General features: G+C 36.5%; 1 protein-coding gene across 2 annotated transcripts; it reads right to left on the bottom strand.

Moving 5' to 3' along the window:
- Positions 1-541: 541 nt before the first annotated feature.
- Positions 542-17,801, bottom strand: mtmr12 (myotubularin related protein 12). Of its 2 annotated transcripts, XM_081365677.1 has the most exons (17): positions 17,641-17,801; positions 14,509-14,566; positions 12,937-13,076; positions 11,308-11,380; positions 11,054-11,190; positions 10,880-10,967; positions 9,182-9,305; positions 8,696-8,765; positions 8,456-8,553; positions 7,973-8,097; positions 7,762-7,840; positions 7,600-7,670; positions 7,168-7,337; positions 5,944-6,120; positions 5,501-5,659; positions 5,205-5,255; positions 542-2,869 (listed from the first exon to the last, which is right to left on the bottom strand). In XM_081365677.1, the coding sequence occupies exons 1-17, from the start codon at positions 17,707-17,709 to the stop codon at positions 2,297-2,299; spliced, it is 2,262 nt and encodes a 753-aa protein (XP_081221803.1). In that variant the 5' UTR covers positions 17,710-17,801; the 3' UTR covers positions 542-2,296. The 2 variants fall into 2 exon arrangements, with proteins under 2 accessions (XP_081221803.1, XP_081221804.1); XM_081365678.1 differs by lacking the exon at positions 5,205-5,255.
- Positions 17,802-18,076: the final 275 nt, after the last annotated feature.

Below are 18,076 nucleotides of genomic sequence, written 5' to 3' on the forward strand. Positions count from 1 at the left end.
TTAGACCCATAGTACAAAAATAAACGTGAAAAAATTCAGCTGGGTGCCCAGGCAACATTTCTCATTTTCATTCATTTTAACTTAAAATAAAATAAAAACTATATAGACATATTTATATATATATATATATATATATATATATATATATATATATATATATATATATATATATATATATATATATAAAAAACTGTTAAATGAAACAAAAACGGAAAATATAAAACGAATACGAATAAATATAAACTATAATAATATCTCAATAACACTGGTACCACACTGTTTTGAGACAGACTTAAACTGGTACCATTAATATAATTTAAATATTTTGTTTTTAATTATATAAACATTTTTTAGGTGACTTTCCAAGTTGTACTTTCCAGCCTATTTTGTTTTTCTATATTTATAAATGTGCACTTTCAAGAGAATCAAGAGACCACAGAATAACAATCATATAAAAATCCCAAAAAAGAAAGAAAAAACATTTGTCAGAACCATTTGCATTAAAAGTTACTTTTTACAAGAACTGATCATGATCACAAATCACTGATCTAATCTTTTATTTCAAACATATTCTGTGGACAAAAAGAGCAAGTTACATACTCCCATGTGCATACATAAAAGTATTGAATGCTACTTTTACATGAAAATTATAATTTGAAGTAAATAGTCCAAAATAAGCCAAACTCTGATAATGTGAACTCTAAAGTTGGTTACAGAAAAATACAAAACAATTATACAGTAATAAGTTTCTTATCCAGCACGCCTCACTTGTCATACACAAGAGCAGTGCTGAACTGAAGTGAACAGAATCAGATTAACAGCTGACTGACTGTTCAAGTAACAGTGAATTACTGGCAAAGGAGCAGTAGTGCAAAACAAGGGTGAAAGGGTTGTAGGAATCTGCTTTCTCCACACCTAACAAATAACAACTCAGTGCAATGCTTACATCAGTTTCATTACATTACAATTATTATGGGGTGGAGGGGAAGGGCAACAGACATCGAACAGCACAATTTAGTGCCTGTTGATTTGTGGCAGTAGTTCTGCAGGCACCAGTGAAAAGAAAATAAGAAGAATGTGCACAAACGCAGATACAGTATGAAAATAGCTTATGCCTTAATATTTGCAAAGGCTTGCAGTCTACTATGAGGATTTACTCTTCAATTTGTCAGTTGAATCTTGCTGTGTATGTGCTGATGGAAACTTTTTCACATCCTGTGGTAATGTCTATTTGCATGATGCATTTGTCATCATAAGAAAAAACAGAGAAAAATCGTATATTAATATGATATTAATATTCAGCTTTGTGTCCTTTAAAAATGTCCCATACTACCAATTACAGCATCTAAGGTTCAATAAAACGAGTCAGCCGTTCATCGGACGGATAAGAGTCACACAGTGTACATCATACAATAAAGCACTGAAACTCTGAGACAGCTGATCTCATATATTGTCCTCTACTTCCTGTTTTCTTACAAAACAAAAGCCATGTACACATTAAACATTTATATACCCCAAAGGTTGACATGGTATCTGAAAAAAAAAGAAGAAATCACATTGGTCCATAGTAAGCATAGTCCAATCTTCAATAGATTTTAAATGCAACAGTAACAATAATACACTTGTAGATGGCTTCACACTTTTCATTTTCATTGCCTAACCTTTTTTAGACGCATCTCACTGCCATAGACAGCTGAAAACATGCTAGAGTGAACACTGCCCACTTTTAACCCCTGTGGCGGCATGTACAGACTGAGCTCTGAGTGCATGGATGTATCAGAAGTTATAATATGTGAGAGGTCAGAGAAGTCAAATGTATTTATAACTCTTATATTTGCTATTATTCGTTCATCCATAGATCATTGGAATGGAATACTGTATGTTACTTGGTAAAGATTTTATGTAACACTGTGCACTGGAAAGGCTGGAAGTTCAGGACTATATCCTGTTCCCGTTTTGTGACGAGCAAGAGGAAAATGCTAGGTGTTGTTCCATTAAGAACATCGAAAACAACAACAACAAAAACACTCAAATAAAAGAGCTTAAATCCAGTTTGAAGGCTCATATTATGTTTTCAATATAATAGGGCACAATTGGTTTGACAAAAGCCTATTTTCCTTCCCAAAAGGACCCGCTTTAGCGCCAAAGGCACTTTAAGCACCATCATCAGGATTTTAATCTGGATCTGATGAGGCCAATATAATCCTGATTTATATTATAATTATAATTTAATAATAAATGGACAAATATTTAACATATGGGTGAAAACAGATTCCCTGTTAAATCAAAAATAAACCTAACTGGCCTCATCCTCCTGACTAGCTAGGTTGTCAGTTACCATAAGGCTTTGCATTAGACCTGTAGGAATGATGGGCTTGAAAGATCGGTTGCGGCTGTAAGCGAAGGGGAACGAAGATGACAAGCGTCCTGAGGAGCCGAACGAGAGCAGCCGGTGCTGAAGGTGTGGACGGTGATCAAATTTAGCAGCTTGCGATGCATCTTTCTGCTCCAGCACACGTTTCAGATCCTGCACCTGACTTAGAAGTTCCATAAACTTGGTCATGACGGCCATGGAGCCTCCGCCCTGGATGTGCACCTCAGGTATCCAGCGCACATAGCGCTGCATCCAGACGTGGACAGCCGGTCCATCCAGATTGGGGAGCAGGAGGCCGTGATAGTCCAGAGGACGCTGTTGCCAGGACTCGTAGAACTCACGGGTGGCGGCCACAGGGGAGTCAGGAGAGCCCATCCAGCGACTGATACGCTTCACTCGTAGCATCTTTTTAAGGCTGTCGGTCTCATCCTTAAAGAAACCTTTCTTGGGTGGGGTTTTGAAGGCTGAGCTGGGTAAGGATAACTGTCTTTGGTGCTGTACATTTTAAAATAAAAAAACTATTTAAATATTAGTCTGCAAACAATTTATGCACAGAACGAACTCAACTTAGATATTATTCAATATGAAGAGCAAAGTCAGAAAAACAAAATAAGCCAAAGACACAAAATTAGGGCAAAATTGGGTAAGATGCCCACCTCACCTTTCATTTTCCTCAATCAGCATTTGTGAGATTTATTCCATCTGATATAGATTTGTATGGTAACAAATAGTTTTTTTTTATTTTGAAGCAAAAGGTAAAAAAGTGAACAATTAGGTGTTTTTATTAATTAAAGTAAGTTTTCTTCTGAGTAAAAAAAAAAAACTAGGGCGGGAAAATCGTTTTATGTGTTTACTTGATTGTTTTTTTATATAAAAATATTAATTTCATGGATAAATATTTTATAAACACGGCAACAATCCATAAACAATACAAATTGTCAATTTTGATTTAATGGTGACTAATAATAATTATAATTCATTAATAACTCCATGTCTTATATGTAAATGTATTATTCATCATAAGGCATCACTTGATCTAAATTCATAGTTTCTTGCTATTATTATCTATCACTTTTTAAGAATTAAAACTATAATTTTTTAAAATGTTCAGTATTTTAGATTTTGTCTGCACATAATTCAGATTAAACAGTGCAATTCAGATGTCACTAAGTGAGATTCTGTTATTTGATTTCTCTATCATTATGCAATAATTCAAGTAATTCTAAAAATGTATTAACAAATATAGAATATTTAAATATTCAAATTAAAGTAATTTGAAAACATCAATCATTATGTTTTACATGATATCAGATGCATTTTTTTGGCGTTATTAAACCTTTATGTTATTAACTGTTATTTATCTTAATAATATATTGGATGATGCATCATCATCCTGTACATGTTGAACCTGTTTCTAAATATTACAATTTAGCAGTAAATGAACACTGTTCTTAATTGGGGGCGGGGCATCTTTCCCTACATTATTAAATTATGTAAGGGCCTGTTTACACCTGGTCAGATGGCGATCCGATCGTGAAAATACCAGGTGTAAATGTCCTCCGAAACGCTTTCGAGACCGATTTAAATCCGATCGCTCAAACCACTTCAGCAGATGATTAGAGATGCATTCCAGATCAAACTGGACAAGTGTAAATGCATCTGGTTGTTGAAACCACATTTGTAAATTTTACTCCTCTCAAAACGGTAAAAAATAAACGTGTGAGCGCGTGTTATAGGCTACAGTGCTATGCTAAGTTTCCATGAAGTAACTGACCTTTAAAAATAAAAATCTGCCTGCCTCTATGGGAATTTAACATAGGGGTGTCCAAACTTATGCACCCTGTATTTTAAGGAAGAACATTTATTTATTTATGTTTATACACCCATACTAAAGTTGACTAAAAAGAGGAATAAAAAATCATCTTTTGGAAATTGAACTTAATGCCTTAATTTAAGAAAAATAGGAAAAATCCAACCTTTAAGGACACCAATTTTCTTTGTGAATGAATAATGTATCATAAATAAATAAATGTTCTTCCTTAAAATACAGGGTGCATAAGTTTGGACACCCCTATGTTAAATTCCCATAGAGGCAGGCAGATTTTTATTTTTAAAGGCCCGTTACTTCATGGATCCAGGATACTATGCATCCTGATAAAGTTCCCTTGGCCTTTGGAATTAAAATAGCCCCACATCATCACATAGCCTTCACCATACCTAGAGATTGGCATGGAGTACTTTCCATAAGATCATCTCTCAATGCAAATCAAACTAGCTATTAGGCTAACTGAAATAAAACCATGCCAATCTCTAGGTATGGTGAAGGCTATGTGATGATGTGGGGCTATTTTAATTCCAAAGGCCAAGGGAACTTTATCAGGATGCATAGTATCCTGGATCCATGAAGTAACGGGCCTTTAAAAATAAAAATCTGCCTGCCTCTATGGGAATTAAACATAGGGGTTTCCACACTTATGCACCCTGTATTTTAAGGAAGAACATTTATTTATTTATGATACATTATTCATTCACAAAGAAAATTGGTGTCCTTAAAGGTTGGATTTTTCCTATTTTTTTAAATTAAGGCATTAAGTTCAGTTTCCAAAAGATGATTTTTTATTCCTCTTTTTAGTCAACTTTAGTATGGGTGTCTAAACTTATGCATAGCACTGTATATGACATGTTCTAGCCAGATATGACAGCGCTACTGCAACACGCATCGCTTCAGTATCTCTTCAGCAAGCTGACGTGCAAACTGCTGCAAATGAAAGTCGCAGACGTTCAACACACAATCATCTTTATTAAAAGTAGTGAGACTAAATTATCTTACCAGTCCTGACGGCGCTCTCTCTCCTATTGTGGTCTTTGATCTTGAAATTAGCTGATGATAAATAAAATGCAGCTCATATCTGTTACTTTCGTTGACGTGATTTCCGTTAAATTTGCATATAGCCCGGGAATTGTAGATCGGATTTATATTGGTTTTGCGGAGACAAATTTATGTGGCTAAGTGTAAATGGAACCGTTTTAAAGAATCAGATTTCAATCAGCAAAAACACAGGAAGTGACCAGGTGTAAACAGGCCCTAAAATGGGTAAGAGATAGTATAACATTTCATCCTCTCACCTTGGGCTTGTGAGGTTTGCGTACAGTCTTCTCATGTTTCACCTTCTCTGAATACAGTGGGTTAAAGAAGAAATTCTGGGCCTTGCTGTCAAACTGCACGGACCAGTCCCACACTGTAGGGCAGCTCAATGTGCCGCTTTGTGCAAGTGGTGACTCAGCCTGCCAAGACAAATCAAGCACAGGCAGTCAGCAGGAGGCGTGCCGACTGCATCAGGGAGGCAACGGTCACCAACTTAAGTACACGTAGACTAACGACAGCGTTACAGAGGGCTGACTGTTTTCTTTTGAGCCACTGTACTTCTATAGAGGCCTCTAATACTGTTCATCAGGCAGAATGGTGAATGCGGTCCTCAAAATGCAAAATAGTGTAGCAAACTGACTCTAAGCTGCAATCACAACATCAAAATAAAATATTTTAAAAACATAAAATACATAAGTTTTACCTTCATAACACTTTCTCTGTGGTGGGCAGAGTTGAACAGAAAGGTGCTGAAGACTGGCACATGAACACTGTCGGACAGCACAGTCAGGTAAGTCTCTGAGAACTGGAAAGCCGGGCTGTGCTGGTGAACAAGCTGCCACACACACTCCAGGAACAGGAGGAAGACTGGAGAATGACACTGTGCATTGAGAAACAAGAATCTAATTAAAAAGACAACGAGGATGAGAACAGATCATCAATCATTCATCATTAAATGAACGATCGTTGATCGCTAAATAAATCATAGTAGGGAGACCAAGATGGTCTCATTCTGAAGGGATTTATTTTGCCATTCATATTTTTCATGTTACGGCACATCCTTATCCACCTTATTTTGCGACACGGAAGGTCGGCGCAGTGCACGCCAGGGAGTACCTGAAGGCCGCCTCGGCGTGGGCCAGGCAGGCGGCGCAGTACTCTTAGGTGTAGGGCGGGTTGATGGGGCCCACACAAATCCTGCAAAGGTTAGCCATCGGATGCGAGGAAGAAAAGGTAACTAGTCCTCAGGTGCAACTTCAACGATGACAGCGTGAAGAAAGAGATTATGACGCAATTGTTGTGCCCATGCATTTTATACTGCCCGCGTGACATTTGGCCAGCTGTTCCAAGCTGGCGTTAGCCCATAAGATTTATGGAGACAAAAGTGGAGAAGGGAGGAGTTCCCGCTCTCGAAAGGGAACGCTTAACCATCTATTGTTTTGTTTTTTTTGAGAGGTGATCTAAATATCCGTGGCTTGAAACAGATGGAAAACTGACAGGCCTGTGCTGCAGTTTATCTGTTTTGCTCTCCAGGTCTCCTCGCGAGTAGCGTGACTAAAAACTATGAATAGTGACCGGTTGACTGTATATTATGTATATCACATGGTTACTTAGCAAACAGATATATAAAAGGACACTGATTTTAGTTTTTAGAAAAAGTCTGCAGGATGGAACAAAAAACATGATACTAGTGCAGGAGATCGGTTGAACGGGCAAATGTGAAATGCTAATATTTGAGGATTTGTTCAGTAATCTTCATACACGAGTCATTAGACATGACATGATTTTACAACCTCATAAAAGACATGTTTTCAGGAAAAAAAGCCTTCAGAGGTTAAGAATAATACAAATAGAAAAATCTAGAACAGTAACATTTCCACTAAGCCTCTGAAGAAACAACAGGCAAGAATGAGCATGCAATAATTACCTCCTTGTCTTTCTGATGGAGGTGATTACATCGATCCAGGAAGGCATGGCAACCAGCCACCCACTCCTTCTGCACCAGACTCTGGAAACCCATCAGTGTTCTGTAATAAGGGTCCAGCATTATCTGAGCCAGACTGGAGATCACACAGCACAGATCTGTTCCCTCTTCCTCTGCAATCAATCGATAACAACAAAAAACATCAGGGGATACAATCTCAAAGTCACAAAGATCGATACATCGAGGTTTAAAAGTACTTTATTTTTTAAAGGTGAGGTACTGTAGTTCTCTCAGACACTTTAACCACCTCCAAAAAAACAGGTGGTCCAATCCCAAACTCACACTATTAGCCAACATGTCAGATTGTTCAAACAATCAAAACAATGTATTGAAATCACAATACAAGTCAATATAGTTTAAACATGGTTGACTTACCTGTTATAAGGACATTTGTGTTGTCTTTATCAATACATTCAACAACCTCTACTGCTTTGTGGAGACATTGTCTGTTGAGGACATTAAATACAGTTTGTTAATAGTTTCATAGACTAATACTAGTAAATCACACAATCTAATATTTTATCAATGTAAGCTGACCTAATAATGTCTAGCCATCCTGAACTTTCAAGGGAAGAGAACCATTTCACATCTGACACCCAAAAATCGGTTGAATTATCTATAAGAGACAAAAAATTAAATGGAGTCATTATAAAGTGACTGCAAACAAAATACCCATCCTTTCAGTTAATATTTGAGGATTTGTTCACATTTCCTTATAAAAGAGATTTCAGTGTATTCTGTGACTCACCGATAAGAAAGAATTGTTTGAACTTGTTATATGACTGCTGGATGTCTAGGATCGTAGGAAGGGATTCTGAGAGGTCCTCTGTTTTTACGGAGTAGAGGTAATTATGTGCGACTGCATTTATCATTCTGCAAAAGAAGGGGGGAAAAAAAAACAGAATTTGTCAATGTGAAGGTACCAGTAACAGTGAAAATAAGACAATACTTTATTTATATTTTTTTATTTGCTGTGAACACCATGTTACATGACTATTTTTTTTTGCTGTGGACACCATGTTACATCACCAAAACACAAAAAGGTTATATTGGTTCATGCTGATGGTGTCTAGAGCACTACTAGATAACATGCATGTTGTTCTTTGATAAAGAACAGTGCCCTTGAGTGTCAGCACCTAAACACACAGAAACTCAGGGCACAAATAACCATATCACAGCAGTTTGGTTGATTCCAGAGGATAAATAGGAGTCAAAAACTGTAATCCATTACGTGTCCAAGTGCTTTTGGAAATCCACTTCTTCCTGTGTCATAGGTGGGAAAGATGCTTTGAAGAGAGCACAACCACTGTGATGAGACCAACACCAGATCTAAAGAGGAAAATAACAGGCAACTGACCTCAATTGCATTCAACAATACAAATGACAACTTGTATACAAATGCCAACATTACAATTACAATAACATTCCTAAAATTATTTAAATGTTTATATTCTCTTAAGATAAAACTCACTGGCAATCCCTTCCCTTGATAGCTGAATAAATCATCTATTGCTGATGGGATGACAAAGTACTTCGGTAACCTAAAGACAATGTCAGAGCAGTGTTTTTGTTAGATACTTTTATTTCACTTTAACATTTTCAACGTGTGACATGCTATAGATCACTGAAAACAATTTTGCAATTTTTTTTTTCATTTTGCATTTTATCCTATATTAATTGAGAGAATACATTGGATTTCTTTTGAAAATTCACATTTATTCACTGCAGGACTATTTAACTTCTAAAAACAGACTAAATAAGTTACATCACCTAAAACTATTTACAGTAGTTTTGAACTACCCAAATATAAACACTGTAGGATTGATCAAACAAAAATCTAGGTCAGTAGCACATAAAGACTATGATAGATTAGAGATCTTGTTAAACAATAATAAAATAAAAACAGTAGTAAGACTTTATCAGACACTTTATAGCCATCAGCAACAACATTAAGTACCTTTGAGAGAGCTCAAAGTTCTCATTTTCTGTCACTAATCTGCATTTCGCTTTGGTCCGTTTCATTTCCTGTGTCCAGTCCTCTGGTGACTCAAACATAATTGTCTCCCGTTTCCTTTGCATTTCTGCAAATACAAAAAGCATCTTGTGCTGTTCCAAAGTTGACTAATGAGAGTAAAGCTATTTAATAAAATGATCCTTCATTCTAAAACTAGTCTGATAGTCTAGGGGGCAAGTGTGAGAGAGTTTCGAATCAGTTGTTGGAATTCTCACTCTCTCTACCGACCAGTGCAGTGTTGTCACCAAATCTTAGCACCCGACATTAACACCCGCCAACCCGCCAAATGCGGGTGTATTTCAGCAGTGGCGTGTAACGCAGTCACTCCTACTAGCCACTTTGGCGGGTTGAATTTCATATATAATACATTTTTAATTGAAGTCTTTTGAAAAGCCATCTGAAATAATAAACTAAGTGCAATGTAGTGTTGTCAAAAATATGAATTTTTCGACAAACGGATACTGAAATATCTGAAACGCATCCAATACTCATTTTCCGCAGAATAGATACACGATACCAGCTGTGCTTTCTAGCTCTCACATCTCTCCGACAGCGAGTTGACACACAAACCCGCCTCCCCTCACTCACTCGTTTCATTTGCTCCGGATGGATATTGTTGGTGTTACAGGGCTTGAATTTCAGTGTGGGATTGCGCATAATTTTACTTATTCAGGCAGATTTTGTGCTCACACCCAAAGTGTGCACGCATAAAGCCGCCTCTCAGGACTATAGGGAGTTACTTTTCGCTGCCAACTGTGCTTCAACAGTCAAAATACACACAAAATAATGTCAAAATGCCGGTCTTGGCAAGTATTCACGTAAACGCAGTCAGTTGTTGAGAAAGAAAATGCATGTGTAACAGTATAATGGATCCATGCATCAGGTCTTAAAGTGACAGTCACAGCACCCATAATTTGGCAATATACATGTTGCCAAATTATGAGATAGCGTTAAAAATGTCTATATGGTAGTTTTTCCTCATGGTATCGATGTCAAAATTGTGGCCAGTGAAAATGCTGAGTGGCTAGTAACTTTGGAAAAAGTTAATGTCAAGCCCTGATCACATATATATGTTTTTCAACAAAGTTTGTCGTTAACTTTGCTATCTATCTGACAATGAAGACTTGGGATATTTTAAAAAGCATCAGTTCCAAATTAATAATGCCTTGTTTTTCTTCTCAAATGACTGCAAATTAAATACCAGGTCATTCTTGTAATTTAATGAAAAATATATATATATTTTCCTGATACATATAAATCCTTGTTGAGCCACTAAAATCCAGAAAGATGATCTGGAATATATAATGTCTATAAAGAGAAACTGACTGTTGTTCTTGCAACCATCTGTTGAATTCCAGTTGCACAGACTATGATCAGAATTTAGCAGCTGGTGCTAGAAGTCCAGTGCTGGATGCATGTCTGCATTTCAGATGTGTGCAAAGTTCATGTTCTGCATTAGTGTGACTTCAAGAACTTCTCATGGTGATGCTTTCCCTAATGTTGCATTAGTGGTTACATGTGCTTATTGGATTATAAGATAATTGATACACAGACAACAGCTGTATTTAACCAACAAGTGAAACTATGGAAAGTAACAATAATAACAAAATGAAAGCCTCTAATATGAGCTAAAATCTGTACCTGGGCTTGGTGTCCCAGCATAGGAAAAAGCAAAGATGCACTTTAGAGATTTCTCCTCCAAACAATGGTGAGCAATACCCTGAAAGATCTGAAAAAAAAAAAAAATTGCACAAGGAAATGTGTAACTCTTTTTAAAACGTACATACATTTCAGTCCTCACGTTAAACAAATTACCTTTTTGGTATCTTCCTCCTTGGTGTAAGTTAGGCAGAACTGAAAGACGCGTAGATCTTTACAGTGAATTATTATTTTGGATGGGTATTTGTTCTTCACAAGGCTTCCTGTTATCAGTTTCCTTTTTTCATCATAAACTTTAAAAGAAATGAAACATTTTTCCGAACTCAAACATTCAAATAAAACAAACTTTCCCTTTTAAAACATTAACAGCTCTATAATCATTAATGATAAAAAGTAAAAACGATTATTACCACCATAGATGTGATCCACACACATTAATGGAATGTCATTTTCTCCATAGAGTTTGTTCTTAAAGGTCTTGGACTGGAACAAAGGTGAGTGACACAACAGCCTCTTATTGAACTTTCACAAAGCAGACAATACCATAGTAAATAATGCTTGCGAAAGACAGTGATAAACAAATGCTCAGCCAGCTGTGAAAAGGTGCATTTTTATACAGCACACAGTAACTAACAGGAAAGGCAGATGCTGTTGCCGCCTTGTTCAGTGTGCTGCATTAAACTTTCACACAATATTTTATTTGGGAAATCACTTCCTGCTTAGCCACCTCCAAATAGAAATCTGAAAGTAGCCAATGAAATCTCTTGATACCAACCAACACTAACATCTGGCCAATAGCTTTCAGCAGCATTGTTTTGCAGCTTTTTTCGATTACTGATTAGATTAGTTATGTCCTCATATACCGATGTTGGTCAAAAAATGAACTGAAAACAAAAATACCTGGCACTACATGAATACCTGACCATTTGAGCCTGCTGTAAGCCACTGGTTTCCCACCAGAATTTCACTGCCAGTGAGTCAGACACTCAAGTTCCTGAAATGGCAGCTAAAGTGAGAGCACTCACAGCACAGTTCCTCATGCAAGGTCACCGAGCATGCTCTTAAGACACCCAGTGTTTCAACAAAGTGTGATTCACACTTTTTCTGTTTACTCGTTTAGCTGCTGCTTTTATCTAAACCTGACTTATAAATGGCCTATCATACAGGAGCCAACAATATAAGCCGATCCGCAGTGCTTAATTTATTTTGGCTATAAAACTTGAAGTAACAGAATCTTCCTGTACACTGTCATTAACCCAATCTCTCTATAATCTACCATTTAGGTCCAATCTTTCGGATGCACGTGAAATTGTTTTGGAATAGTATAGTATGGCAGTCAATTTAATTAGTTAATTTAGCACAATTATAAATAACAACAATAATATAATATAATAAACAATAAAAACTTTTATTAACACATTTAGTCATACCTTCTGACCTGTCTGCTACTCCTCACTTAACCTCATCTGCATAGATTTTTCATAAAAATGTTTAATTGATAAACACCTCTAATAAATAGCATCCTTATCATTAAGATTACCATTATCTATTCTAGTTCACATGTTATCTTTTCTTCAAACCACACTATGTACAAGAATGATCCAGTCTACATACAGGAAGTACATGATATTTTTTAAGCACTGTGGTTCTTTGTACGGTAAGCCTGAATTAGAAATTACACATTGTTGCTTAGGTGATAGCATTCTGCTATTCACTCAGTAGATGTGAATCAGCATTACATTAGACCTCTTTTTTCTGAATATATATGTTGATTAATTTTTTATACTATGAACAGGAAAACTCTCACTTCAATTTTTTTACGTTGTGGTGAATTTGCATGATCTCATTCGTATATTTTCATATGATTTGTTTATACCCCACTGAGGGTTAGGTTTAGGGGTGGGCCTTCATGCTTTTTTCTAAAAATCTTACTTTTTTTTGTACAAATCAAATTTTAAAATGAAATTGCCATTCATGAAACAGTAAAACTTTCTTGTGAAATCAGGTCTCGTTTTTACAGCCCTGACATGTGTCCTTACCTTCTCTTCCTGAGTCAGCTCATCACTTAAGAACGTAACACGAAAATTGGTGCAGAACAACGTGCCAAAGACGCCACGCTGGGAGAGGTCATCTTGAGTGTATTTGAGAATGGGGTTGGCGCTACAGAACACCACTTCACCTAAGATGCAACAGATCAGCAAAGTCATGTCACATAAGCCCTGTTCAGACTGTCAGTCCAAATCCAATTTTTATGCATATCCAGTGATGTGGTGTCTTCACTTCTTTCACTGTGCGGAAGAAACGGAAAAAAAGAAGCTCATGCTGGCCTCTGTTCCTGTCGCTACTTCATTACTTAATTTCACAACAATGAAATAGTTTTTTGTATCCCACGTTCTCAGACATTTACATAAAACAACAACATAAAAAAAGACAACAAAATAAACAAAAATAAATATAAAAATGTCAATATAGAAACGTTTAAAAAAAAGATACATCAGATAAAACAATTAGTACGGTAAAAAACACACAAACAACAACAACAACAGACTGTTTAAAGTGTGTAGTGCAATTACAAATATAATTTATAGATGGAAAACATTTAGGAAGTGTTCAATAGTTGAACAGTCTTGTGGTACGAGAGTAAATTGTCCTGTATCTCCTACCCGGAGGGAGGTAGTGTGCCTATGCAGGGTGAGTGGGATATCTGAAATTTTTTGAAGTTCTGCTCAGACAACTGGACAAATAAATGTCCTCAACAAATGGTAATATCTGCCGATGATATTTTGTGCCATTTTGGTCAAATCGTTGCAGAGCCCTCTGTTCCTCTCTTGTACAACTACCGTACCAAGATGTGATGCAATATGTTAGTACACTCTCCACTGCACATTGATAAAAGTTCACAAGAAGTTTCTGAGGCAATATCCTCAGAAAATAAAGACATTGTTGTGCTTTTCCAATGACAGTGGAGGTGTGTGTAGTCCAAGAAAAATCCTCTGTAATGTTCACCCCCAAGAATTTAAAACAGGGGACTATCTCCACAGCCACTCCATTTATGAACACAGGACCAGCAGTCCAGCGCTGCAGCTACACATTGTCATATTCTAAAACACAACATTGCAAACCCCTCCATGTTGTTTTCTGGCATAGTCCTTTCAATGCAACATCATTGCGATGGAAACCAACGCAGATATTCCAGAAAATGAAAGAGAGCCATGGGACACACAAATCAGATCTGAACAGTTACGATACACAGTGTGGACAGTCAATCATTTAGATCTGATTTTAGTCGTATACACAAATAATCGGATTTGGACAGACAGTGTGAATGAACAAGGCTTTAGACACAATAATACAATGTCAGACATAAACACAATGCCAATTACAGTCTTGTTTTGTGGTGTGCAGCGCTTTGAAGAAATGCTGTATCTGCTAAATTTACACTAAATGAGATCTCTGGAAGTTACAGTCTGGATTAAAGAACAATTATAAATCTGAATTGAAAATTACACCCAGTGTACCACTGACACAAAAATGTATTTTAGATTAACTGACAATAATACAAAGAAAAACCTGAGATAGCAGAACATTATGTGAGGGATTTAATGTTTTACCTGGTAGCAAATCAGGATGCTTCTCCTTCTTTGGCAGGTCTTTCTCCAATTTTATTTCCTAGAGAAAACAGGAGCAATACAATTATAATATAACTGTAAACTTGATTGATTATCTAATAAAATATCTTACTAAATGACATTTTCACAGTTACCATATTGCAATACAATGCCAAACACACCAGGTCACATTTCAAACAGTGCCAGACTCTAAGTACGTGAATAAATCTACAGGACATCTGCTCTGTAGCAAAAACTAAAACTTCTGCATGCACAGTACAGTATAAGAATATAATAGTATTATAAGAATATAAGAATGAGAAACCTGCACTGTCATACATTACATTAAAGGGATAGTTTACCAAAAAAAAAAAACAACATTATCTCATCATTTGCATGCCCTCACATTGTTTCAAACCTGTATGGCCTCTTTATTATATTTAAAACACAAAAGGAGATATTTTGAAGAATGTTGGTAACCAAACAATTTTGGTGACCACTGACTTCCACTGCATGGACAAAATAAATAAATTAATAAATAAATAAATAAATAAACACAGTGACATTTCTAAAAATATCTTCTTTTATGTTCCACAGAAGAAGAAAAAAATCATACAGGTTTGGAATGACATGAGGGAGAGTAAATTTTACCTTTAACATAATGACTTTAATGTTATATATGAGTAATATAATATAATGAGAACTGAGTCAAAATTGAACAGCATCAGCACTGTACAGCAACATCAGTACACTAAGACTGTCAAGCCATAATAATTTGATCTCTAGCACCATGAATTTTAGCAGCAGCCTTGTGATATCCGCAAGGCATGCTTTGCAACTTTAAAATTTAAACGAGGTAAAATCCTTTGTTATTGGTTAGAAGATATAAATGTGGCTGCAGATAACTGCAAAATCAAAAAACTAATGCCAGTGTGTGAAAAATAAATTGTACAAGTTCAGTCGAAATAAAAAGGATAAATAAAGGAAAGGAAGCCATCAAACATCCTGCTACCACGAAGCCAGCTGAAAACCTCAATGGGTAAAACTTCACAAACAGTCCCAAGCATCTGGGACACTCCTTTTCCTAAAGACTTCCTCAGGGTGAAAATAGTCTCCTAAAATTTGCTTTTGAAACCTGAGATGGTAAATACACATGGTCTTGCCATTCATGCAAATGTTGCACAACAAAAATGGAATACAGTGGGTCTTCATTAATATCCAGCCAACAAAACGGGGGAGAACGCTGTGAGATCTGACCAAGCCCCAATTTCTGATCTTCAGAAAGAGAATTAGTTAAACTCTTCACATAAGACCAGGGGCCATATATATAAAGCCGCTCAGAGAGAAAATATAAACGTATCAAAATTCTAAGAATGGTGCAATTTTAGTCTTATTCCTAAACTTAAGAATAAATGTGATTAATTAATGTTCCTGTGTTAAGAGCAGCTCCTAAATTATTTAAGAGTGCTGGAGAGGTATCCTAACCTTTTTAGGAGTAACAAGATGGCAGCAGAGAGGAGGAAACCACACACTTTACGAAAAAGATATAATGTATTGGAGTTATATGATGACAGGAAGTTGATAAAACGATACAAGCTTGATAGTCAAGGTATTCATTTTGTAACTGACCCTAGTAAGAAATTGAATAACTTCTCCCATTATACAATTCAATGCTCTAACTGCAGAAATCAAAGTATTAATGACATTTTTTGACACCTGGACAAATGCAGCAGTGCACCAGTGATGACTTGGGCTCATCAGTCCACAGTGAGAAGAAAATAGCACTATTGTGGCACTAACCACACGAAACATACAGTAGTGGCCAAAAGTGAAGTCTGGAGAGGATATTTGTTTTTAATGACCCTATAAGTTCGATTAATCAATCAAAATATGAGGATTTTTTTATTTTATTTTTATGTTTTTAAATATTTTAAATATCAGGGAAGAACAAAACTCTAAACTGGTTCAAGGTATTTATCTAACTAAATTATTTGGAAAAAAGGCAAACTACAGCTAAAGGTTTTATTATACTATGTTAAATTTCATTGTATTTTTTTTTTTTTTTTTGCAGTGTCTGAAACTGTCATTCTGCCTAAAGCGACAACATTTACATATGGCAGATGCGTTTTATCAAAAGTGACTTCCATTGCATTCAAGGTACACATTTAATCAGTTCAGGTATTCCCTTGGATTTGAACCCATGACCTTGGCGTTGCTAGCACCACACTGTACAGCTTGAGCTACACAAAATCTTCTCATGTTGTGCTCCAAAGAAAAGAGAAAGTCATACAGGGTCCGAACAACATGAGTAAATAATGACAGTTTTTATTTTTGAGTGAACTATCCTAGTCTACTACACCTTTAATACTTAATTATTTTATAGTATTTAATGCTTTCATTTACTAATCTCTCTAATACAATGGATGAAAAACATTGATAAAATAAGGGGTTTACCTTTCTATTGTTTCAATATGCAGTAAAACAATTCTTACCATCATGCTTTCATTAATGAACAACAAGAACTCTATTGTCCCTCAAGACAAAACCCATGACATCGGTTATAAAAGGACGTCCTGCTCGCTCTCGCTCTCTCTCTCTCTCTCTCTCTCTCTCTCTCTCTCTCTCTCACACACACACAGAGCAACTTTCTGAAAACATAATCAAGAAAGGACTTCAAACACAATCACATGTCAGAGGCAAGTGAAGACACTCGTGAGTTGTGTCAATAAACATAAAATCGTTCAATAACATGGATAAGGATAACTATCTCTAGGTAGACTGGATTGTAAAGTTGAGGACTTTTTTTGGTAAACTTTTTAAAAAAGTCCATAGAACTCAATTTTAGCCGTCAGTGCGAAGGCATTTAACAGTTACAGAAATGTAACTGAATGAAAATGTGGTGTTGTTCGTTCAATGCATTTTCCCATGTGAACGAAACGTTCACAAAAATGAGATTTCCCTATTTGTCTAAACTACTAGAACAAGTCAACATTGTCAACTTCAGCATGGCACACTAACCCCGCCCAGTGCACGACTGTCCGCTCTTTCAACTCGTTTTAGTCAAAACCAGTGTCTCCGGCTTCTTTTGAAAACAACGTAGCCTAAGTGTATCACTACTTGAAAGCTTTCGCTTACCTCGGGTGTAACATAAGACACAAACGACGGTTTAGAAGACTTCGCTCCTCCGCTCCCCAAACTCAACATTGTGCCACGGTATCCCGCTTCCCGAGCAGTCAGGTGGAAATCCGGGACAGTGCGAACACAACTTTCCTCCCTCTCTCTTTGCACAAGCAAGCGCGGATTTCCTTTGGTTGGAAAACAAACCTGCTCTGACAGCAAACCGCGCCCATTCGACGGCATTGGCTGTTTATGGACAAACGGTCCATCTTATACTCTGGTCAAGAACAAGCCGCTTTTTGCTCATTGGATGAAGAGGCTGTCAATCTTCTGCGCTTCCTCGTTGCTGACCAAATAAGCAGTCGTATTTAAAGTGGCCTACGCCCTGAAGTTAGAGGTTTATGCTTCAACATCTATTTTGTTTTGTTTTTTTTGCTTTGTGTTTGCACATCTA

This window comes from Scardinius erythrophthalmus (assembly GCF_964197995.2).
Source record: "Scardinius erythrophthalmus genome assembly, chromosome: 5".
Taxonomy (NCBI): Eukaryota; Metazoa; Chordata; class Actinopteri; order Cypriniformes; family Leuciscidae; genus Scardinius; species Scardinius erythrophthalmus.

Coding starts and splice junctions, on each gene's coding strand:
- mtmr12 (XM_081365677.1), bottom strand. CDS start 17,709: ATGTTGAGTTTGGGGAGCGGAGGAGCGAAGTCTTCTAAACCGTCGTTT. Junction 8,554..8,695: donor ATCAAGGGAAGGGATTGCCA/GTGAGTTTTATC, acceptor TTTCCTCTTTAG/ATCTGGTGTTGGTCTCATCA. Junction 7,841..7,972: donor CAAACAATTCTTTCTTATCG/GTGAGTCACAGA, acceptor TGTCTCTTATAG/ATAATTCAACCGATTTTTGG.